The sequence below is a fragment of the Engystomops pustulosus genome, chromosome 4 (assembly GCF_040894005.1).
Source record: "Engystomops pustulosus chromosome 4, aEngPut4.maternal, whole genome shotgun sequence".
NCBI lineage: Eukaryota > Metazoa > Chordata > Amphibia > Anura > Leptodactylidae > Engystomops > Engystomops pustulosus.
In genome coordinates, this window is record NC_092414.1 from 81,092,349 (window position 1) to 81,117,425 (window position 25,077).

Genomic DNA, 25,077 nt, shown 5'->3' on the forward strand with positions numbered 1-25,077 from the left:
AAATATGGCGCTCGGTCTGAACCAGTGCGAATCTGTGTCTCATGGAAGCCAGTAAGAGTAAGACTTGATTTTCATTACAAAAACTGGTATCAACAGGGCTTTATTCATTAAAGTTATGACATATAATGCTGAGACTTTGTACACGTTATTTTCAAGATGAAACAAACATGGGAGTGAGAAAAGAATCTTAACACAGCTTTCTTAGCAGCCCTGGGGATCCTGAAGAATCTGACTATACAGTATTAGATTAACACTTTCCTCTTCTGCAGGCCCTGCAGCTAGATGGCAAGAATGTGCTCGATACAATGATCCTTGTGCTCAGCACAAGTTAAACTTTCTATCCTGCCTCTCCACATCCCCACCACACCCCCTGACAACTGAATAAGGAGGTGGAACTTCTTTAGAAAAGCAACTATTCACTGGCCAGCGACATTCTGGTAGGTTTCTTTCAGTTCCGTGTTTGCTTTTCATAACTATAACAGATGTTTGCAGAAGACCCGTAGAGCTGTTTCTTATACTAAACTACAACGTTACAATGTATAGTTTACAATGTTTACAGCTTATGGTAAATTTGCACACTCTGATTGCTTAGTCCTCTTAATGATGAATTATTAGTAATAATTAATCTTTATATAGGGTCATGTTTGCAGCGCTTTACATAGTCTTCTACTGCTTACACAAATCATACCTAGATTAGTTTTGCTCATTGCTGGTAATTGTAGTTCTAAATTAGTCGTGGAACACTACAACAGATTCAAATTGTCTCACTATTGGTTATACAAAGATTTAGCCCACATGAGGCTGAGACAGTCATTTCGGCACAGTAGGCCACATTCAGATGTTGCGCTTGAATTGCATTTTTAAACAGAATTCAAGTGCATGTATAGGCCTGCGTTCATAAGTTCAGTTTTTCAGATGCAGTTTTCACAGCCAAAAGCGGCATCATAATGGGTGAACAAATATCATTGAGAGGTATTACTCCTCCTCTTTTTTCACTCTACTCCTGGTTTTGACATCAAAAAACTGCATCTGAATAACTGAATGTATGAACACACCAATAGGGTGTGTTCACACATTGCGCTTTGGTTGCGTTTTCATTGCGTTTTAAAACACATTACAACTGAGAGGAAAGGTTATAATTGTTAATGAGATTTTAACACATGCATTAACATCATGTTTGCAATGCGTTTTGTAAACGCAAATGTAACAGTATTGTAATTAGGCAAATCGCTTTTCCTTCGCTGCTACAATGTGTTTCAAAGCGCAATGAAAATGCAACCAAAACATTGGGGCACATTTACTTACCTGGTCCTTGTGCGATCCATGATCCGGAATGTCCAAGGAGGATGAAGTCTGCCGGGATTCGCTACCCGCGTGCGCCAGATATCCTGCATCTGTCGCTTCCCCGATCACGTCCGCAGGAGTTCACCTTCTTCTTCCTGGTGCATGTAAGTGCTTGGCTTGCGACACAATTTTAAATGTTAAATCCTGTGCATTGTCCGAATCCGTTGGCCCGGCCCCTGATTTCTGTTTTTTTTAAAACCGGCGCGATTGCGACACAATCCGACTGCATGCAATGCAATCCCCGGCGCAATCCCCGAAAACGTCAGGAAACCCGACGGAAATGCGCCAGCAGGAGCTTAGTAAATAAGCCCTAATGTGTGCACCCTAAGCACTTAGACTATTTGCATATGTTGTGGATTGTCATGTGTAAAATACACATCTAATATGACAGTTTTTTATATGCATTTCTAATGCATAATGTCATACAATTGTCTATTTTGCGATCCAATTTCTTAATGCAGATTTTCCACATAGGATTTTTTTTTTTTTTTCAAACTCATCATGGATGGATCCACATGTTCAGTTTTTCAAATGTGAATACGGATGTGTATTTTCCACATGACAAACCGCAATGTGTGCAAATAGCATGAGTCGCATAACAGTCATGTGCTGTCATTTAAAAATTAAAAAAAAAAAAAACACACTGCTACACTGTGAAGGCGCAGCACAACATCTAGATAGGATAAATGATGAAATCATGGCTATTTTTGATGCTCTGCTAGTTTTTGTTATTTAATCACAAAAGTGCTGTGACAAAATAAAAATGAACTAGAACATATGTAATACGGCCGTTGCACTCCCCTCATGCTCTTTGATTCTGTTTCTAAACGAAGATAAATTGCTACATGTGACAGGATCTCAGGGAACATTCACATGATGCGATTCGTCACGTTGTGCATTGCATTTCCACTGGCTTTAGCCTTGATTACATGCTAAGTTTACATTGCGTTTCCACTGCATCTGCAGTCACAATTCTCGTCTCAGAGATCGGAAATGCAACTTCCCTCCCCCCTCTATGCCAGTCTATGATCAATGTGCCACTTTGCGACTTTTTGAAAAGTTGCACTCATAAATCTGTCTATAAAATTTGGATTTGCATGATAAATTCGAAGTGCAAAGTGGAGTAAGTCAGCTCACATTTTAAAGACCGGATAATAATGTAACTACAAACAAATGTGATATTCCATGTACACATTGTTAAAAGTGAACGTTTGAGATGTAAAAGCTCTAAAGTATAAGTTTGGGACATGTATGAAAGCTAATTTTCGCATAGAAAAAGGCTCAAATCCTCTCTCTACTCAAACTACTCCATTTGGGCAAAAAAGTTTTGCACAAATGAAGAATTTTGCCCATCCTCTGCAAGGAAAGGGGTTAGGAAAATGAAGTACCATCAAGCTCTGCAAGATTTAAAAGGAACCTGTTATTGAAAACGGACACAATAAACCTTACTCATCCCCACCAATGTGCACTGCACTTTCCAACAAAGGCAGAGTCCCCAGCCTAAATCTGCCTCCACCCACCAGTAACATCACTCCCCAAACTTTTTTCTGCCTATGTCAATTGGCTCCACCCACAGCCATTTAGCTCTGCCCATCATGGGTGCGTGAAATGGTGAGAAAATCTTCAGTTTCCCAAAGAGTGCTCACTGCTGAATACACAATTCGGCAAAAGGGACAGCATTCTAATAAGGACATGGAGAGGACATCCTTGTCAGCTTAGGATGAGATCTGAAAGACACATATGACAATCAAAAAGAGGCGTGGTTCACTTGCAGCCTGGAGAAAGTTTGACTCTTCTCTTCAGAATTTGACTCTTCTTTATGCATTTGCATACCAGAAAAGGGCTAAAAAGACTGTGGCGGATAATTTTAGGTGATATGTAGAGGACTTTTAACCCTTTACCAGAAGGTATGACTGGTGTGAGGGGTTTAAATTCTAGTGACATGACTTCAATAGCTTTCATATGAAGGTCATGAAAATAAATTATAATTGACTTCAGTCCCCTACTCCTGATATTAGGCTTATTCTGCACAGTCTATCAAGAACAGCTTGAAAAATGCCCTTTTTTTTTTGACAGAGCTTACACAATATCAGTTCATTTCAGCCGGCACACAGAGTCCTTGCATCATATTTCTGAATGATGCCCATGTCATAATCCCGCCCTCTGAAATGTTTTCTGTCTGTGGGAATGGACCAACATACAAGTTACAGGCTGAACATGTTTGTCTGCAGCTCACCTAACTTACAGTATAACATAACCTGAACATCCAGAGGTCTGTTTGTAACTAAGGGTTGTATGTAAGTCAGGTGTTCTTAATTAGGGGACTGCCTGTATTTGACTTTTTGTATATTGTGTGTTTTTTCCAAGTTGAAAATATGTCTACCACTTTTGCTTCTGCTTTTCATACCCACATTGCTGGCTCAATATAGGAAAGCAGCTAACCAACGGCATCAAATCTGCAGTGGCTTGTAGCACTGTGTAAAAGATTAATACAAGTAATCATAACAGTATCCGATATGTCATTGTAGCTTTCGACCTATAAGTATAATAAAGGAGAGGACAAGGCAGAGGTTTTATTGTATACATACACAAAAGTATAGCTCATTATGCAATCCGTCAATGAACAACTAGTTCAGCCATTATATGCTTTGCCAGTAACCAAATATAACATTGTGCAATTTTTAGTTCCTAGGAATCTACTGTGTCAGGAAAACCTGTTCAGGATTCCAAGAAGCCTCTTTCCAGGGAACATACTCCAGTGCGGCACCGCTCTGCAAAGAGTGAACATCCAGAGCTGGTTTTCCAACAATCCCTGCCCTCTGACTAAACTCGCATCTCTTTCCCGAAAAGTCAACAGCAACTTTAGAAAATGTACTTTGGTATACAATGGGTCTCAAGACGTGTTGTGAAACAAGGCGGACTGAAGAAGAATGCTTTTAGTATACCAGGCTGGCTCAACACAAACAGGACAGGAATCAAGGGGCAAATCTGTTGTCAAAGGAATTCTTCCCAACTTTGTGCAAGGATCAGGACCCAACCTGTCTGCTCAGTCACAAACTGCAAACATCTCAGCAGGTCCTATTCCTCTGTGTGTCTCCAGAACTATGACCAGGTGTTCAATGCTTCAGTGCAAGACCCTGAAAGAGTATGGGGGAGGGCAGCAGAAAATATTGCATGGTTTAAGCCATGGACTAGAATTATGGACAACTCCAACCCTCCCTTTACAGAATGGTAGGTGCCTTTTTACAAGAAAATACACTTTACCTGTTTGCTGTGTGATGTTTCACAGATGTATGAGCTGCTGAGGAATTGAAAGTGTTTGGGGGACTTTAATGCTGATGGTTTATTGTTAGAAAAGGGACTTTCTGAATAATGCAGATTACTAATCTAAAACCAGGTTTTCAGTTAGTTTGGTTTTGTTGCAGTAAAAATATGAAAACGCCATGAATTTTTTTTCAACTGTGGGTGATGGGGGCATATAAAGATCCCGGTGCACTAAATTTATCAAATTTGCTGCAGTCTCATTCTAGTTGAGGGAAAATGGAGTAACCTTTCGGCAAATAAGCATTTCATGTGTGCAAAATCTATTAAATGTTGTGTAACATTTGATAAAATCTGTGCAAGTGACACTTTCCCTCCTTTGTTACTATCATGAGGGGAATTTACCAGGACCATATTCACAAGATGCAATTGAATGACATTTTAAAATGCATTTGAAATCTTCTCCCTCAAAGCAGATGTGTTTAGAGCTGAACATTTTATGCCGCAATTCAAGCGCGTTATGTGAGCATGTACTGTACATAGGGTCCAGCATTAGTTAGGACATATTAAAATCAATTTGTGCCTCCACCAGCTCCCCCTTATATTGTGCCCCCCCCCCCGCCCCCCAATATCTCCACTTTATATTGTGGCCCCCCTCTACTCCTTCTTTCCATGTTTCAATTAAAAAATAATAAACATCATATACTCATCTCTTCCCGTTCCCCAGCAGCTTTGAACGTCTTTTCTTCCATTACTACTGCTGTGTGCAGTGATACCGGCATGCCTGCCGGCCTCTACATACAGCTGCAGCAGGGGAACAATGATGATGCAGAGAGCATCATCAAGTGTACCGACGGTGTTTTCATCGGTACGCCATTGGGCCGTTCCAACCCTGCTTGGCAAGTTAATAGGTGAAATCCAAGCTTTAAAGATATTTTGTGGATTACTGCAGACCATTTGTGGTGACTAGTGTTTGCTAAAATACTATACACTTGCATAATGCTCTATATCATTTTTAGTGAAGCCTCTGCAGAAAATATGTTTTCATTTTAGTTTTTCATTTAGAAACTTTTAGAAGTCTCCCCCATACCACTTTTTGGACCCCTGCTTTGTTGCTGCTTATTAAAAAGGTCCGTCCCAAATGAATTAATCCGGGGCATGTGCACCTAATACATTGTTTTATAAATCTGAACCACTGTGTGTGCATGTATATCACTTGGGTGATTATGATATGTGGTCAGTTTTCTATTATAACGCTCTGTTTAATAGCAAAAGAAAATCCCTTCTTCCTGACTGTGTAAGCAGCAGGCCACCATGATGCTTGGCAAGTTTCCAGGATCCTCACAAATTCCGGATATGTTTCACAGAGCACGCTGTAATCGAGACCTTCAGAACACAAAGCCACAAATATACACAGAGTGGCACAGAAGGGCAAAGCTATCTCATAGTGAACAATACCAAATTGATCAACCCAATAAGCAGCCCGGCATTGATAAATTGTGCTCTGCAGCCCTTTCAGGGGAGTAGTTTGTTCCTCATCAGTTTTATAGAAATAAGTGATGAAGAACTGCAGCAGGTGCAAACTAGAATCTCAGTAGCTTTGTGGTATTAAGTGCATATAGTGTATGCTATACTGAAATTACATACAGGCATACTAGTCAGCAGTATATCATTAGGGAATGTACGACTTTGTGGATTAAGATGCTGTGCATGCAACACAATGAAGGATGTGGATAGATTATATTGTGGAGATATGTGAACATGTATATATTAGAAATAATATATAATATGTGAGATTTATCAGAAGTGTCTGAGGTGCAACTGTTCTAGTTGCCAATGGAAGCTAATCGGACCTGAGCTGTGGGGAAATGAAAGTTGAGCTCTGATTGCTATGGGCAACTAGGACCGTTCTGCTTTCAGAGACTTCTGATAAATTATGTATGTATATCTAAGCAGGGCTGCCAATAGAGTTGTACATAATATTGTAGAAAAAAACTCAATTTTGCTCAAATTTATCATTTTCAGTATGTTTGTCACAAACATACAAGTAGGTGTTTGTAAAAAAAAAAAAAAAAGAAAATGCAGTGTTCTATGTGCATCTTCCTGACCTGCCTGGAGAACCAATACTGTCTGCTACCCGAGCCAAGCTATAGAAAGGCGCCCCCTCCTCCCCATCCAGTAGTAATATATCAGGTTATTTTTTTAGTATGTTACTTCTCTATGTAGTGCATCACGCCCATGGTGACATTTTTAAGTGTCAGGTCTTGCTTTGTACGTGGCCCTGATACTGCCCCCTATCTCGCTGCAGATGTTGCTCCCTTGGGCAAGAGGCTAAACTTGCCTCGTGGCCGGTGCACCCCTGATGGGAAGCTGCAATTTAGAGTGTGGTGTGTGCCATCTGTCTCTTTACTATTCAGAACTAGTCACATCTGGTGGGTTTTATATACAGACTTTAGGTTGTGCAAAGTTTTCATGTTATACTGTGGATAGGGGATAACAAGATGATGGATCGAAATTTCTCCAGCTCACCTAGATCTGCGGCTATATCTTTATGAAACACAGATCCAACCCGACTGCTGGGTACACTGTCAATCGAAGAAATCCACGGATCGAGCTCTTGTAAAGGTAAAACTGCCTTTATTGGTCCTTACACAGCATCCAAAAGCAATGAACTGTATACAGGTCAAAGTCCACCGGTATACCTGTTCATTGTTTTTTGGATGCCATGTAACGACCAATGAAGATGGTTTTACTTTTACAAGAGCTGTATCTGTGGATTTCTTTGATAACAAGATGATCCCTGATGGTCTGACTGCTAGGACCCCCGCTCATAACAAGAACGGCATCCCCAGAATTCCACATAATAAAGACTGATATTGCAGAGTACAGCACTTGGCTACCTATGTCACTCAAAAAAGTGAACAGGACTGAGAACAGGACCCAAGTTTGCTGTATTGCTAGGGCCTTGTTCTCATGATTGGTGGAGGTCCCAGCAGTTCGACCCTCACCGATCATTTGTATCCTGTGGATATGGTAACTTGAAAAGTTGGTACAAACCGTTTTAGATACCGGATTGCAAATAATGGTCGGTTCAATGGGAGTCTGTCTACCTAGACCCAATGTATGGGAGGACTCCTTTTTCTGATCGCTTCATGTTTGGTGTAATCTGAACCTTAAAGATGCTTGGCGTATGGGACAAATTTCCAACGCATTGATGACATATACATGTAAACATGTTGTTCCAGTCTAATAGTTGTAATGCCCTTGAAGTGAAATTTGGCATATTTATGAGATGTGGGCTTCTCCCACTACTGAATGATGGGTTTCTCTCTCAACTAATTGTGATGCCACATTTACTTAGTCTTAGTAAGCAGCAAATAAAGCAACACATGGCATAGGCTTAGTCATAATTTACCGAGTCACAAGTTTCTAGGACTCGAATGGCTGCTAGTGCTTTGACTATACATCCAGTAGGGAGCTTAGTTGTTTTTCTAGTAAGTAGTAACCAATAGATCTCTTACACTTGGAATGTGAATGTTTAGCATACTGATCCCTGTAGGTGAAAGGCACTATACACAAGGTGCTGATATGGAATAAGTACATGTGTCCTTTTACTTGTACCTGCAAAATAAATAATGTGGCTGTTGTGACAAGTTTTGTTCTGAAGGAAATGGGCCAAAGGTGCCCTTCCCCTATAATTCCTCCCTTTCTCTACTAGGTTCCTGCCTTAATCTGAATAACAGCGTTTACAGCCATATAACGTATAATAAAGTATTATACTGCAGGCTTTCACAACCAGTTAAATGAGTATTATAAATAGCAGTGATAAGAGATGATTGTGTAATATGAATTGCAAATGTTTTATTAGCAGCAACCACTGCAAAGAGAACTACAGAAATGCTTCTGGATCCTTCATAACATAAACCTAGTAAAAGTCATTAAAGGGATTGTTAAATTAGAATCCGTACTTGATACGCTACCAATGGGCATGTACTGATGCCATTATTCGATGTAAGAACTTTGTGTCCCATAAGCAGACATCATCATTGTATTTGGAAATTTCTAGTTCAGGGCCTAAACAGATTACAGGCAGTCCCCGGGTTACATACAAGATAGGGACTGTAGGTTTGTTCTTAAGTTGAATTTGTATGTAAGTCGGAACTGTATACTTTATCATTGTAACCCCAAGCTAATTTTTTTTGGTCTCTGTGACAATTGGATTTTAAAAATGTTGGATTGTCATTAGAACCGGGATTAACAATAAAGCTTCATTGTAGACACCTGTTATAGCTGTTTATTGTAGCCTAAAGCTAAAGTACAGTAAATTGGCAACATCCAGAGGTCCGTTTGTAACTAGGGGTCGTATGTAAGTCAGGTGTTCTTAAGTAGGGGACCGCCTGTATCTTAGTATGCTACAAGCTATAGCATCTGCACACATCCATATTGTACTGCCCAACATTATGAAAACAATTGGTAAACTGAGCAATGTATTTGTATGATGCTGATGGTTTTATGGCCAGCAAAGAAAGACCTCAAGGTGTGTCCTTGTATTTCTATTAGGAGAATCACCTTATCAATGACCTGTCAGTTGTACAAGCCATTGTCGCTTTTTTGGTCTCCCTATTGAATTATATGGTTTCTTGCTTAGAGACCCAATCGGAAAATCTTCTAGAAAGGCTTGCTATTCGGTAAATGCTATCTCAGATTAACAGCATGTCAATAAATTACACTGTAATTATTTACCCCAAATTTAGCCAAAATAAAAATGAATTTAAAACTGAGTACAGCCCACAAATCAATACCTTGTAGAACCACATTTATCAACTAATAACTTCAGGTAATCATTTTCTGTGTGTGTCTCTCATCAGTCTGGTTGAAGTTTGACTACCTTTTTTTATACAGTTGCTTCAGGTTATTGAGAGTTTTAGGTAGTGGTTTGTATACATCACTCTCATGAGGTCCTGCAATATAATTGTATTTTGGTTGAGAACTGGACTTTGAGTTTGTGTCACTCCCTGTCATATCCCCTGCTGCATGGTTACTTACATCTGCCTTTCTAGGCAAAGCCGTGCCCTGTATCTACTGCATCTGCAATCCATTTCCACAGTTCCTTCTTCATCAGCTCCCACAGGGCCTGATCCGGCTCTCTCAGCATCTTGGGGCCAGGTTGGGGACGCACAAGCTGGTCCGCAGACTATCGGTGCTCACCTGTGGCTATTTATTCTCTTTACCAATGACCGAGCAAAAGTTCCTACATAGTATAGTCCTGCTGTATGGTGCATTTAATTCTACTGATTCCACATGTTTCACCAATGGCTCCTCAATATTATGCTTGGTGTAATTTCTTTCAGATTGTTTCTGCCTTCCTCAAACCCTTTGCCTGTTTTTGACATTGTATTTATTCCGCCCACCCTGACCTCCGAGCGACCCCCCCGACCATTCTCTTACACTGGTTCAGGACACCAAGGGATCAGGTATCTGGGCCCACCACAAAGGTCCAGGGATGGCGCCCTTAGTGATAGCCCATTGTCAATCCAGTGGACTCGTAAAGCTCCTGCTTGCAACACTAGGACACTGCAACAGCTTGATTCACTTGTAGATTTACTGCTTTGCTTGGGATCAATTCTGGCAAAGCTTTAGATTTGGATGCTTGTTATTTCCACAGTGTGGTTAAAAAAATGTCTTTTACCTGTATTCCGAGTGGGTTTAGATTTTTACATCACTCTGTAGTGGTATGATGTTCCTATTGGTTACTGTAGCATCGTGCATATCTCAGATGCCATGCCTCTATTGGATGCCACTTGATTTTTTTTCTCGAATGGGGGCTTCTAACCTTGATCTACTCAAGCATTTGCAGGATTTGGTAAAAAACGGGTTTAATGTATAGGATATCATCTCACAACTCGTATAACTTAAACAATCTGCTTCAAATACCATATGTTGTTGTCAAATGCCATATAATTGTTATATGGTAATGGACAAACTGACCAGATACCAAAGTAGTAGAATTGATACCACTTTCCCAAATACAGCATAGTGAACCTTAATAATGCAGTACTGTATATGTTTGAATATAAGCATCTAATATTACCACATAAAACTGTGCAAACGTATTGATTCAAGTATAAGCCTAGGGTGAGAACTGCATTTGTCAAAGCTGCCCCACAGCAGCCTCCCCCAAATATTAGCTAGCCAGCAGCCTCCCACACCATTACTTAAAAAAATAAACTTGGTACTTACCAACAGCACCTTTTCTCTCTTGGGGTTCCTGTGTAGTAGAGCGGTCAAAGAGGGGTCCATGTACTTTGCCTGCACACACAGTATGATGTCAGGTGGCAACTCTGCTGCATGTTAGTGTGTACGTGGGCAGAGGACATGGACGCGCTGCTACACAGGTACCCTGAGCATTATATACCATAATGTAAGCCAAGTAGGGCTTTTTCTGAAATTTTGCTGAAATACTTGGCTTATACATGAATATATATGGTAACTCTGCTATACATAACAAATATTGTGGATAAATAATATAATAGCTAAACATTTGTTGTGTGCTTAGAGAAACCTACCATCAGATACTAAGATACTTCCTGATGGTAGATTCCTCCTTGTGTATTAAGCCCTAAACTGTCTTTAGCTAATCTTTCTGCCCTATCTAACTAAATAAAAACTATAACTGTATTTTATGTAAATTGGGGAGCATGCACAGAGCTTCAAAGTGAGCCAGAAGCTATCATGCATGCGTGGGCATGGACCGAAGACCCGAAGAGTGCTTTGGGGACGGACAGGGAGGAGGCACTGCAGAGGCTACAGGGGCTTATAGTAGCCTGACAAAGCACCGGGAACTAAGGCTACTCCATGCCCTAGTAGCCTCTGAAGTGCTTCCTCCCTGTGGTCCCCCAGCAGCGCTCTTCGGATCTTCTGTCCATGCCTATGCATGCATGACAACTTCCAGCTCACTGCCAGTTTCTTTAGAGCTCTGCACATACTCCAGAGGAGAAGGAGTCAAATAAGCACTCGGCTACAGGTGTTTAACTACAGGGGTAGCAGCTATAGCCGCTGCTATGGGGCCCACAGTGTGAGGGGCCCAGCCATTTCGTGTTTTGGGTGTTTAAATGCTGTTATATGTGTATAATATTTATATACTGGCTGTATGTCTGTGTATGGTATTGTGTGCATTTGTTGTATATTTGTGCATATGTGATGTACTGCCTGGGTGTATATGGTTCTGTATTTGTGTATATATACGGAATGTATGTTTATGCTCTGTGTGTGTGTATATGGTGTTTATATGCTTTATGTGTATGTATATCAATGTGTGGGTATATGAGTGTATAAATGCATGTGATTGTAACTCACATATGTGATTATAGAAATATGCATATTTTTTTAAGGGTGGGGGGAGTCTGCTATGGGGCCTTTCCTCTCCTAGTTACTCCCCTGATCAACTGGGCTACTTCATGCCCCAGAAGCCTGTAGTTAATTTACATATAAGAAATGTAACATATGCATATAGTTTAACATATGCTATTTAGTACCCAAAAAACAGGTTAAATAGAATTAGGCTACATGCACACTGCCTGCCGCACCCCCGCCCCTCTCCATAGGAATATATGGGCCACGGCGCCGTAATACGGGAAAAGATAGGACATGTGCACACGTGCGGCACCGTACCGCTCCCGTACCATGCCATGAGCCCATAGAAGTGTATGGGGGATGTATATCGGCCGTATATATACGTCCCCCATACATGTGTGTGAATGCAGCCTTACTGCAAACTTTTATCTTATGTTCACTCTTGTATATGGTTCAGAGGGGAAAAATATATTTTCAACCTTTCCATCATGATCTTTCTTCTATATACTACGCCTAGCTTCACCTTGAGAACAAGAAAACTTGTGCTGCCTTATCATACATTTAATGTCCTGGCTTTAAATGAAGTAAGATATGTTTATCCTGTTCCATTCACGTGTACTGCTGGTGCATTGGAAAAGGAGAGTCGGTAACTCTGAAAGGAAACTGTGCATAATATCAGCCATTTGACTTATTAGGTATAAAGATATATAGGTATAGAATTAGGGTTGTGATTATAATTTCTTTTAAACCTCCTCCGCCTATGGGGTTAGGGAGTTAAAGCGAACCCATCATCAGAAATTGGCCTAATAAAATACTAGCAGTATGTTGTCCTGCAGCTGAGCAGCTTCTAGATGATGTTTCTATCATGGCCTGGTGTGGTGGCATCATTCAGAAAATCAACTTTGAAGTGGGATGTAAATTGCTTTTATGCAGGCAAGGAGTTGGAGTGTTTAACACTACATCAAGATTACTTATCGGTTTGAGGTTATTACTTTGAAGGCACTCTGTCAGATTCCTGGGTAATATATAAACTACATGTGTCCTTGAAGGTGATGTGTTCTGTATGAAATCCCATGTTTGTTGAATCTGTGGCCTGAATTCAAAGTAATCTTCATTCTTATCTGTAGTGAATACATATGAGCATTTTGGTGCACCATTGATGAGGCTGCATAGTCTGGTGGACCCTCTCTTGCCAAATTTCACCACCAAGTGCTTTCTACTCAGCCTACTTTATGGCTATCATACTGTAAACGCATGGATAAACCACAGAATCCATAATTCAAAACCATGGTGGTGGTCACATCTTAACTTGTTTTCTGGCTGTGAAGAGGACGAGCAGCACTTATCAGTTATACATCCTCGCCCATTATGATCCACACATTCTTTTGGCCACAAAATCTAGATCAGTTAACCTGCATTGGGAATGCAGCCATTCGCTACACAATGACCAATGTACAGGTCACAAAGCATGCCTAGAAAACTTTCATAGAGGTCAAGAGGGTTATCATTTAACTAGTTTGCCTCTTTACCACGGTCCATTATTCATCTCCAAGTAACATGAAATTTCAAGCTATTTGACTTGCAGATTGCCATGTGGATTAAACTGCTTTATTTTTAGAATTTGTTTAAATATGTATAATAAAATGAAGAGTGAACACACCATCAAAATGTATGTTTGAAGACCTTAAAGGAAATCTACCATCAAAATCCATCACGATAAATCAGGGACAAGTACTCATAGATCCTGGCACTGTGACTGTGGTAATCTTCTTATATTTGTTATCCATGGACTCCTTACTTCTAAAAATCACCTTTTAAAATACTAATGAACTAGAAGGGCTCTGGGAGCATTTCTAGAGCCCCTTGGCACTGTAGCTTACACTGTGTTAGGATCACTTATTCCAACACCCCCCCCCCCCAGCCCACCATCGGATGAAACATCATTGGCTGCTTTGTGATTACATCAGGCTGATGGAGAGGGGAGGAGACCGTGTAATAGCCTATAAAGATACAGCATGGATGGGCTCTGGTAATGCAAACCAAAGCCCTTCTGGATTATAGCCCATGTTTAAAATTGATTTAAGAAGGCAGGAGACCCAAATATAAGAAGATTACCACAATCTCTGTGCCTGGATCTAGCGTATATACTCCAGTATAAGCCGATCCAAGTATAAGTCCCTAATTTTACCACAAAAACCTGATAAAACCTTTTTTTTACTTGAGTATAAGCCGAGTTTGGGTTTTCAGCACATTTTTTTTTGTGCTGAAAAACTAGGCTTATACTCTAGTATATATGGTATGTGTAAGTGCCCCTGGTTTATCCATGCTTGATTTTTATGGAAGATTTCCTTTAGATTAAAGCAGAGCTAAAACTTTAGAAGTTTTTTTGTTTTTATATGCTTTAAACATTGTATAACTTTTGTCATGAAACCTTCCTGTTTATTTGCTTGTTGGTTAATCCAATCCTTATATTGTGGGGCATATGCTTATCAAGCCTTATGTATTCAAAAGGTGCTTTTATATGTGGTTGTTGAGATTTTGGTGGAAGTACCTGACTTTTATGTATTTACCTAACAACATTTTGACTGTTAACACATATATTGAGCTTCTTTGCTGTTCTCTTCTCCCTTAATGATGCACACAAGCCTCATGCATTTGCTAATATTGTTTGAGCACTTTAGTTGGCAGCAATATGACCACATAAATACTGTTAATGATTTCTACTGGAGATACACACATTATTAAATTGACCATATTGCTGGAGCTGTGCTTTGTAATTGTTCAGCCAGAATGTATTTTACCAAAGCGTTATAAACAAGTCAATGCAGACAATTATTCCTTCCAAGATGAATACACAGAAGGGTCCAAAATCTCAAAAGGTGATTAAAAACCTACCCAAATAACTAGTTTGGAATATACAGAATGTACTTTCCTATTCATTATGTTAATTGACATGTTTCTGCCGGCTCTAATTGTAGTCATTTTTATAAAACTTCAGTCCTTGGGGATGTGGGTTTCCTGGGATGTATTTACTTCAGCAAAGCCTTTTATCGGGAGGTAAAGTCGTTCTCCCACTGCTCATTAAGTTCTTTCACTAGGATTTAGGACAATTTTCTCTTTTTGCTTCTATCTACATTGATGAATTGATTTGATCAATGTATTAATATATGCAGAGCAATTGGGTTATCAATAATTCTAACTACTTTACTTTCATTCCTTACATTTGTTCTCCCAGTAGACGATTTCATAATTGAACATCTAGTACTCAGCAAACTGAAATGGATAAGGAAGAGTTAATTAGGTCAAACTTTGAGTTTACGAAATAATTGATTGTTCTATTGATTGGATCAGGTGAAATTTTATCTTCTTTTCGTGTAAAGGCATTTGAACCTTACACAGGCCTTTGAAGAAAAGTTGTTTGATTGTAGCATGATCGACCCACTAATGTGTATTGCAGCCTCTGTTACCTCTCTTGATGGCATCCAGTTGATGCAGGGAGCTGCTGGTATGCTACACTAGTAACATAACATGCCACATGAATCTACTCTGTGTAGCAGAGTCATTCTAAGAAAAATCCTACTCAAATAAAATAGGAGGGCTGCAATACAGGTGGTCCCCTACTTAAAGACACTCGACTTACAGGCGACCCCTAGTTAGAGATGGACCCCTCTGCCCACTGTGACCTCTGGTGAACCTCTCTGAATGCTTTACTATAGTCACAGGCTGCAATGATCAGCTGTAAAGTGTCTGTAATGAAGCTTTACTGATAACCCTTGGTTCCATCACAGCAAAAAATTTTAAAACTCCAATTGTCACTGAGGCAAAAATTTTTTTGTCTGTAACTAAAATTATAAAAAATACAGTTTCGACTTGCATACAAATTCATCTTAAGAACACACCTATGGAACCTAGCTTATGCATATTCCAGGGACTACCTGTATAGGGATATTTGTGTACTGTTATCTTAGAATGGGTTGCGTTGGGGTCCAATAGCAGGCCGCCCTACTATTAAATCTGTCACAGAGTTCTAGTGAGCTCCACCACATGACCTTACATGACCTGTTTGTAGTTCTGTCTCCTTCAAATGCAGTATTAAGCACTGTAACTAAACCTTGCACAGTAAAAGCTTGGTAAGGACCGATGGCCCAGGTTTCTCTGTTTCCTTAATGAAAATACTACACATACTACTACATATAATTTCTTAATTCTCTCTCTAGCCCATGTTGCCTTCAGATGGGAGTCTTGACAGATATTATTTAAGAGCTGCATTGCTATAGATTTTGTGCGAGTGAATTGTGACAAAGAGGAGACCCATAGGCATAAGGGTACTTATAGAAGCTTTTGTCGTTCTGTACATATAATCCAATCTAGATATTCTGCATCAATGAGTACACCTAAATACAAATGTCCCATGTTTTATTAGGGGCCCTTTCTTGTGATCAGTGATAATTGCCTCTGCAGAACACACTAAATATCTGCTCTTAGTTTTATTACATTGTCTGTCTGTTACTTTGATAATATATGGATTTTTTTCATGCTAGGTTTATTGGTGGAGAACTTAATGTTTGTTACAATGCTGTTGATCGTCACATTGAAGGTGGAAGAGGGAATCAAGTTGCAGTTATCCACGACAGTCCGGTTACAGGCACCAAGGAAGCTATCACGTACCAAGAGATCTATGAACAGGTAGAGTGCATTAAACTAGAGACCAATTATAAAAATGAATCAATCTTGAATAAATCTGTCATCTTGGTGTAATTCTTATATAGGTCAGTAGGAAAGGACACAATGCAATGTGCTACATAGTTTCCATTAAAGAAAAGGATACTTTGTAGTGCTATGAAAGCAGTAAATTTAGAACAGCAGCTTCAACAATTTAACAGGAAGGAGGCCAACCCTTTTAAATTAAAGGGGTTGTCTGCTGGTTGAGAAACATGGCTGGTTTCTTGTGAAAATTGTTCCTCACCTGACCATAGTTGGTGTCAATGAAGGCCACCTTGCAGGCATGTGGAGACTTATAGCCATTGATGTTGTACAAGGAGATTATGGGAAACATGCAAATTTTTCTGGATGGGGAAAGTAAAACATTGCATCTTTTGCTACCTTATAAGGCGGACCCTTTAACATCATCCAAAAAGCCTTCTGTTATGATGTCGAATTAATGTCAAGCCAGTCTATATGTTCCATAAGAAACAGATTCCCAGCTGTAGACAGCACTGTTTCGACGTGGTTGCCTCTCTTCAGTACAGTGTAGGGAATTGTTTTAGCTGAGTCAGAGGCTTTTAACTGTGGTCAGGAAGTAAAAGTTCTCCTTGAGGAGTCTTGCAAATTAAGGCCGCCTTGCAGCCGTGTGGAGACTTCTAGCCACTGATGCTGCACTAGGGGATTCTGGGAAATATGCAAATAGGATTTCCTGGATGGGATAAGGAAAACCATGCCTCTTTTGCTATCTTGTAAGGAAGCACCATTATAACATCAAGAATGCATTTCAGGAAGCCTAATGACATGATGAGGGATTAAAGCAAACCAGTACAACTATTCCAGAAGAAACACAATTCCAACGACAGCGGCACTGCCGCAACGTAACTGAAACGATTCTTAAAACTCCTGAAAATGTGAACTTTAATGAATATATGATTTTTTTCCTTCTATTTAAATCTTATTTTCTGTTTCTTGTTAGCAAACATGAAAAACTCTGTGTCAAGTGCACTAGGCGCAAATGTTCTTGCACCAATTATATTATATCCTTCAGCACAATTTCTAACACTGTTGGGCTCTAGCAGTACAAGAACACTGTGGCATTTATTTTACTCGAGGTGACAGCCTGTCTATTAGCCTGCATTACACCGAATATATAAATTTCAGGATTTCAAAATGTTTATTTGTTAATAAGCCAGAAACCATTTTGGTGGAGAGGATATGTTTGTTATGCTCTATGAAGATGCCATTTACAGTATTAACTCAAAACGGTATTGTTTATGTCAAGTAACTATCAATGATTCCTATTTGACATTAGAAAAATAGTAACAAAAACTGGCATATAAGAAAGTGACCTTTTAGTTTCCCAGGTATATATTTTTATAAAACCTAACTTTAAATAAACCACATTTAATATATCTGACATCTCAAACGCAGATTGAATGCCAACTCTTGGGCTGTGTCTCGTATATTTCTTTACATTATTAGGAACATGGGGGGGTTATCAGAACTTGTACACCAAAAAGCTAAGATGGCACTGAAATAGATGCCAGCAATTGCAATTATTTCCCCCCTTATGCCACCTTCACGCCACGTGGCGATATAAAGGGGGCCATGTTCAGGGACTGCCTGAGAAGTGGCGTAGGCTGTAGCGCATGGCTACCATGTGTCATCGTATGATAAATCCCCTCTATAGAGTGCACAACTGTAGATTACATCATGGATATTAATACAATGTAGTTTAAATTCTACTTGCCAAATTATAGCCTTGCTGTAACTTGACATAAGAGATCAAGTGATTTGATGAGGAACTTGAAATATGAGGCACGCTTAGTGTTGCTCCTGTAGGTAGTATTGCGAAACTGAAGTTCAAAAGTACGGTATCCATTATATGAAATGTAGGGTTCTCCAATTGACTGTCCAAGAGGCACTATGGTTGTGTCCATGATGGCATAAAAGCAATTGCAGATGCAACCACATGATACCTCTCCGCAGTGCAGAGCATACAGTTGATTATGAATCTGAATCACCAAAGTATGAGGTCTGATGAAATCTTCCCTTTATAGTTGTCAATATTTGACTTCTGCCAGTGTACCAGGATGTTTCCCCAGTGATGTCGCTGTCCTTACATGGACAGAGGCATCAACGGGTCCCCCCTCCTGATGAGCGACATATGTGCTCAGCACGCATTGAGGAGGGATGCAAACACTGCATCCTCTCCCCATAGGGTTCTCTTGCCTCTGCTAACCCTTTATGTTACCCAGCCGAATACGACGTGTCGTCGTTAGACGGAGGCAAAATTAAAGCGTATTCGTCAGGAGCTTAAGTGTCGCTGAATGTACTCAAAAAATGTTATGTGAACCCAGTCTTAACCGTACAGTATCTTTGGAGTATAGGTGAGTGAATGATCAATGGAAGCTTCACCAGATTTTTCAAAATATTCGGTTTGCTTCAGAATCTATTCAATCAAAACTGTAGCTGCTTGAATTGTCCTTTTGTTACATAACTTCCTCTTGTCCTCTGAAAGTACCATATATAGTAGAGTATAATCCGACCTGAGCATAAGCTGAGACCCCTAATTTTACCACTGAAAACTGGGAAAACCTATTGAATTGAGTATAAGCCGAGGGTGTAGTATACAGCCAGCCTGCCCCCATGTAGCATACAGCCTGCCCCCCACATAGCATACAGCCTGCCCCCCACGTAGCATACAGCCTGCCCCCCACGTAGCATACAGCCTGCCCCCCACGTAGCATACAGCCTGCCCCCCACGTAGCATACAGCCTGCCCCCCACGTAGCATACAGCCTGCCCCCATGTACATGTTCATTTCCCTTGTCTATTCCTCTTCCTTAATCTCTGCTTCAGACAAATTTTAAAAAATACTGCTGTCATTCATAAAATCATAAGATTCGGATTCGCTTAAGTGGCTGAAAAATGTCAGATTCCTATAGATGAACCAACAAATTTGATTGGCTTTTGTGCATTTTAGACTGGTTTATGATGCTTGAATTACAAATATAGAGCTGTTTCCTACAAAGTAAATTATATAGATATCTCTTAAATGTATTGTAGAATATGATAAAAAGTCATCTCATGGGAAAATAAAAGAAACCATTCTTCTGTGTTATGCATGAAAAGATAAAAGATAAAATTCCATGATCAAAACATATCTATGAACTCCATCCAGCTTTTAGTTGAAAATGATTATGAAATTATAATTGTCCTTGTACAAGATCAGTGGTAGTTTTCTCTGCAGCCGTCTATCAAAGAGGTTTGTTGTTTGTATGCCCAAGGCTTAAAGGGGTATTCCCATCTGGGCATTCACATTTAATTTAATTCATTTGCCATATGTAAACATTTCTTCAATTGGATGTTATTAAAAAAAAATGTTCCTGTGTGGAGATAATTTCTCATTAATGTAGCCATGTTGTCCCTTAGAAACAAGATGGCTTTCTCAGATACAACCACCTCACAATTTGGCAGAAATGGCCAGACATGCACTATTGAGACCTACCTGACCACCAGGATTCAAGGTTCATTACCACAGGACAGCCGGGAGACATGTAGTAACTCCCAGACATTTCATATACAAAAACCTTGTTTCTTTGTTCAATCCCTCCACCAGAGGTGGTCGTATCCAAGGAGTCAGTCTTGTTTCTAAGGGACTACATTTATGAGAAATTATCTTCCGACAGGTAAAAAGTTTTTTAATAACATCTAATTGAAGAAATGTTTATGTATGGAAGATTAATGAAACAGAATGTGAATGCCCAGATGAGAAGATGGTATGAACAAGTCCTTTATGGGAAAAGCTTGCCTGTTGATGAGTGAACATCTCTATTTTTTCAGGTGTCTAAGCTAGCTGGTGTTATGACAAAATATGGAGTCAAAACTGGAGACAGAGTTGTCATATATATGCCAATGATACCCCAAGCGATGTTTACAATGCTGGCATGTGCACGAATTGGTGCTATACATAGTTTAATATTTGGAGGATTTGCACCCAAGGAATTATCCGTTCGCATTGATCATGCAAAGGTAAATTATATTTTATGATTTTACTCCCACTAAAAAAAATTACCTGCTAATATAACCTTAAAGGAAATCTACCTCCAGGATGAATTGTAAACCAATCACACTGATGATGGTGTGTGTTCTTTCTGTCATGTTCTCACATAAGTAATGCAAATGAATTTGAGGCGCTCCAGGCTCCATATATGTCAATGGAGCCCCTTGGGCTCATTTGCATAATTTTTAAAACCTTTATTTCATAAAAATAAGGGCACACAAAAGCTACAAGGCTACATAGTGGATCCTGCCAGAAGGTGCGTACGCTAGTATGGCAGTGTGCTTAGTTTACAATCATTCATCCTGGTGGTAGAAATCCTTTAACAAGTTTATTGAACATTTAATTTCAAAATTATTTTATAGAATGATTGATTAAATGCTTGTGCTCTCTACTGTTATCTACTGCTAAATATTTAATTATTTACATTGATATTTAATAAATATAAATTTGTTTTTCCAGCCAAAACTTATTGTAACTGCATCATTTGGTATTGAACCTGGCAGGAGAGTTGAATACATTCCTCTTGTAGAGAGAGCACTAGAGATGGTGAAGCATAAGCCTGAAAAAGTACTGGTCTACAGCCGACCTAACATGGTAAGCTGCTAGTAAAAATTGTTGCTTCATTTTGTTAAATACCATAAAATGAAGATAAAAAGATAATACTTGATGTAGGTAGTAATGCATCTGATTTGACATCATAGAAAGTTAAGCAAAGGCACACTACACATGGTAAAGGATTACCACCTTTATCCTGGTGGAAGATTTCTTTGGAAATCAACAGGACAGGGTGAGTGCCGTCCTTATTTCTTCATTGTTTCTACAAAAATGAATTTATTAATTTGGATAAATCTGCATGTGAAGCCTAAAAAAGTATCAGTAGTTTTCACATTTTTGAATATTTTCAGTTGTTTAGCTACTTTGAAGGAAGACACAGATCAACCAGATGTCAGGATCTACTGGAAAAAGGTTGAAAACCTCCTGCAACTCCCTGTTCTTTGTTCTATTTTTATGTTACAGGACCAAGTTCCTCTCACTGCTGGACGTGACCTGGATTGGACAGAAGAGATCGCGAGAGCGCATCCGCATGACTGCATCCCTCTTCCATCTAGTCACCCACTCTATATTCTTTATACATCCGGCACAACAGGTCTGCCAAAGGTAAGAACAGAATAAAAAAATTGAACTCCAACGCCATGTGACATTTAAAATATCATGGAATAAAATGCATTTGATCTATAAAATGTTTTTGTTTGTTTAGGGTGTTGTGAGAAGTACTGCAGGCTATGCTGTGATGTTGAACTGGACAATGTCTGCTGTCTATGGGATGAAACCTGGTGAGGTAAGGAAAGTGGAGTGAAACATGTTTGAAATGTTGTTGACTTAAGATATATATAATTGTGTTCTAATAGTTTTATCCTTTAAACAATTCAGTGATCTTTAATTTAAAAAACTATCATATTATATATCACTTTGGGTGGGGACATCTACCATCCGATTACCTGATGGTAGATGACTATTTCTTGCATCCCTGTGTGCAGCAAGCTTAATTTCTTAAAACTCTGCATGGCCATTTTTCTGTAAAAAAATAAGTTTATAAAATATGCAAACTAGCAAAAAGCACCATCAGGCTCCACCGTAATATAATGTATGCACCGGCTCTCTTTTCTTATCTCATGCTGCGCAGTAAGGTGACTACGCAGGGAATGTTATCCTCGTGAATGTGCCAGATTTTCACATTCCCAGCGCTGCCAGCTTCCTGCCCAGCCTCAGATTTGCAAAGGGACCCGGTGATGACACTGGCTCTCAGAACACCCCTGGAACCACCCCTCTGCTAAATAGCATAATTTTAAAAGTTGATTTTAGAAGATAGAAGAATAACAAATCTAAGATGGTTACCAAAGACACAGCGCTTGCATCTATGAGTAAGTGCCCCTGGTTTATCATGGCTGAATGGTAGATTTCCTTTAACTCTTTAACTTGTGTGTACTTTTACAGGTATGGTGGGCCGCATCTGATCTAGGCTGGGTTGTTGGACACTCCTATATTTGCTATGGACCATTACTGCATGGTAACACGTCTGTTTTATATGAGGTAAATGGTTTTGTTCACCTAAACGGAGGGCACATTTAAAGGGTTTTCAACATTTATCCTTTATTCACAAAGTAGGGAATTAATGTCTGATCAGGGAGGTCCGACTGCCAAGCCCCCATTGATTGGAAGAATGGGGGAGCACAAATCCCCCTTAGCTTCCCTGTGTTGCGGACTGTAATCCCATAGACTGGAAAGGAGCATGGTAGAGTGGCAACTTATATGAAGTACATCACTGTTTTTATTTGTATTTCTTGGAAACAGATTATAAGTGAATTTATTATTATTTCCTTGGAATTAGCCTATTTTACATAATTTAATATAATTGCAGGGAATTTGCTGTTTCTGGAGGCCAAAGTTATTTCATGGGTTACCCCTAAAGCACAGTTCTTTTAAATTGTCTTCACTGGTTAATAATGTAGTAAAGAACAGTTTAAACTGCCAGTAAACATCTCGCTTGTAGGCATCTCACTTGTTCCACCTCTGTTCGGCCTCATGAGTCAAGACCATATACCTTTTGGAAGTGGATCACTCACTTTGTCAGCTCCAAAAATAGCGCAGAACATGGCTCCAGTGGTCTTTGCTATTTTCTTGACCTGATGAAGAGTGTCTTACTCCCAAAACTTGTAGTCTCTTCTATTAAAGGGGTTTTCCCACGGGATAGGGCCTAACTTGCTGATCAGTGGGGGTCTCTGTACTCCTTGTTGCTCCATAATGGAGCAGACGGCCGCGCATGACCATTCTGCTTCAATCTCTATGGAGCTGATGGAGATCGCCACAGGGAATTGGCAATCAAAATTACCAGCAACAATAGGGGACAGCATTTTTCTCTTATCTGTGTATTTTAGCACATATAAAAATACTAGTTTTTAGGCCTCATTCACATGGACCAGATCCCAGGCAAACACAGGGGTGAGTGCTCGTTACACCTACACCCTCCATAGGCAGAAGAGCGGCCGTGCCGCATATCTGGAAAAGTAAAGGCTATGTCAGGAGCCATTGTAATCTAGGGCCCCCATTCCGGCTGTGTGAATGTACCTTTAGTGGGACCTGTAAAAACCGTTCTATAGAATACTGAGCAAGTGGCACATCTATGTATCGAATACTGTACATTTGATAGCTCTATTCTACAAATACAACCTATACCATTACGATTTTACATAATACATTCACATTATGCTTTCTGCCTTGCAATTTCTCAAAGGAGCTGTATACTGACCTAGATTCTATAAAATGGCTTCTTTGATATATTTTCCTTTTTTTTCTGCTCTTCAAATATTATTCGAATGGATCATTTCTAATTTAGCTTAATCACCTGCTACCGCGACATAAAACATGAGCACTCGCAGTAGATAAAAGCAAGGCAAAACGCTTGGTGTTGCTATGGAAACAATACGCTCTGGTGGCCCTTTTCATCTGCATCTTTGTTAATGTTAACAAAATAACGATATAAAGAGTGACTCTGAGACTAAACATCATATTCTTTCCTTCCATTAGCCTAAACCTCATGCTGTCTCATGGTTTTTTAAGCTACGAAAGGGCAAAGGGTTGCATGAAAAACTGCACTTGGGCTCTGTTTATTATTTAATCACGTTGCTCCCATCCGTCCAATCCCTAAGCACAATACTCTTAATGTGTAGCCTCTTGAGAAATGTAAAGTGTAGAGGTTATTCCAGTTAAAATGTTGGTTTTTGAGAGTGGGTAGGCATTCATGAAGGCATAGTGATATATAAATGAAGATGGTTACCGTATCTATTGAACAGTAAATAAGAAATGGTGGATGATCATTTCAAAATTACTCTAAACTTCTAGTGATTATTGAAGAAGCCTCTCTCGCACATTAACTGCTGTTCTTTCTTTGATGCTGGTCATATTTTCTACATTCTACATTATAACTATAGTTAAATAATAAGTATGAACCTTTTCTGATCTTCTAGAATTTGGTGATCTTTCTTGCTGCAATTTTTGTTATTGTTTGTTTTATTTAATTAATGTTTGATCTTTATTTGTTGTTTTTCAAAAACTGTTGTAGTTAATGACTTTACAATCTGAATTTGGCCTCATTCCTTTTCTTTAAAAGTAGTTGACACAATCCCAGAGCAAACCTGTTAAATAGCTGTCAAAGCCTGGCAAATCCCGAAAACAGCAAGCAAACGGACAGAAGTGTGATCCGCGACCCTTAGTAAATAAGCCCCTCTGTATCTGTTTCTTGCTGCAAATAGAAACCCAAACTGCACTACTCCTAGACTTATCTATAGAAAT

The 25,077-nt window shown here is 39.5% G+C and overlaps 1 protein-coding gene across 1 annotated transcript in view; it reads left to right on the forward strand.

Annotated features, from left to right (window-relative positions):
* Nucleotides 1-290: 290 nt before the first annotated feature.
* ACSS3 (acyl-CoA synthetase short chain family member 3) overlaps nt 291-25,077 on the forward strand; it is a 50,692-nt gene continuing 25,905 nt past the window's right edge. The window contains exons 1-8 of the mRNA XM_072146503.1: nt 291-437; nt 4,030-4,575; nt 16,500-16,644; nt 20,508-20,696; nt 21,187-21,321; nt 21,745-21,885; nt 21,986-22,066; nt 22,723-22,818. Coding sequence (XP_072002604.1) covers nt 4,214-4,575; nt 16,500-16,644; nt 20,508-20,696; nt 21,187-21,321; nt 21,745-21,885; nt 21,986-22,066; nt 22,723-22,818 — 1,149 coding nt within the window. The 5' untranslated portion in view covers nt 291-437; nt 4,030-4,213. The remainder of the gene's footprint in view (nt 438-4,029; nt 4,576-16,499; nt 16,645-20,507; nt 20,697-21,186; nt 21,322-21,744; nt 21,886-21,985; nt 22,067-22,722; nt 22,819-25,077) is intronic.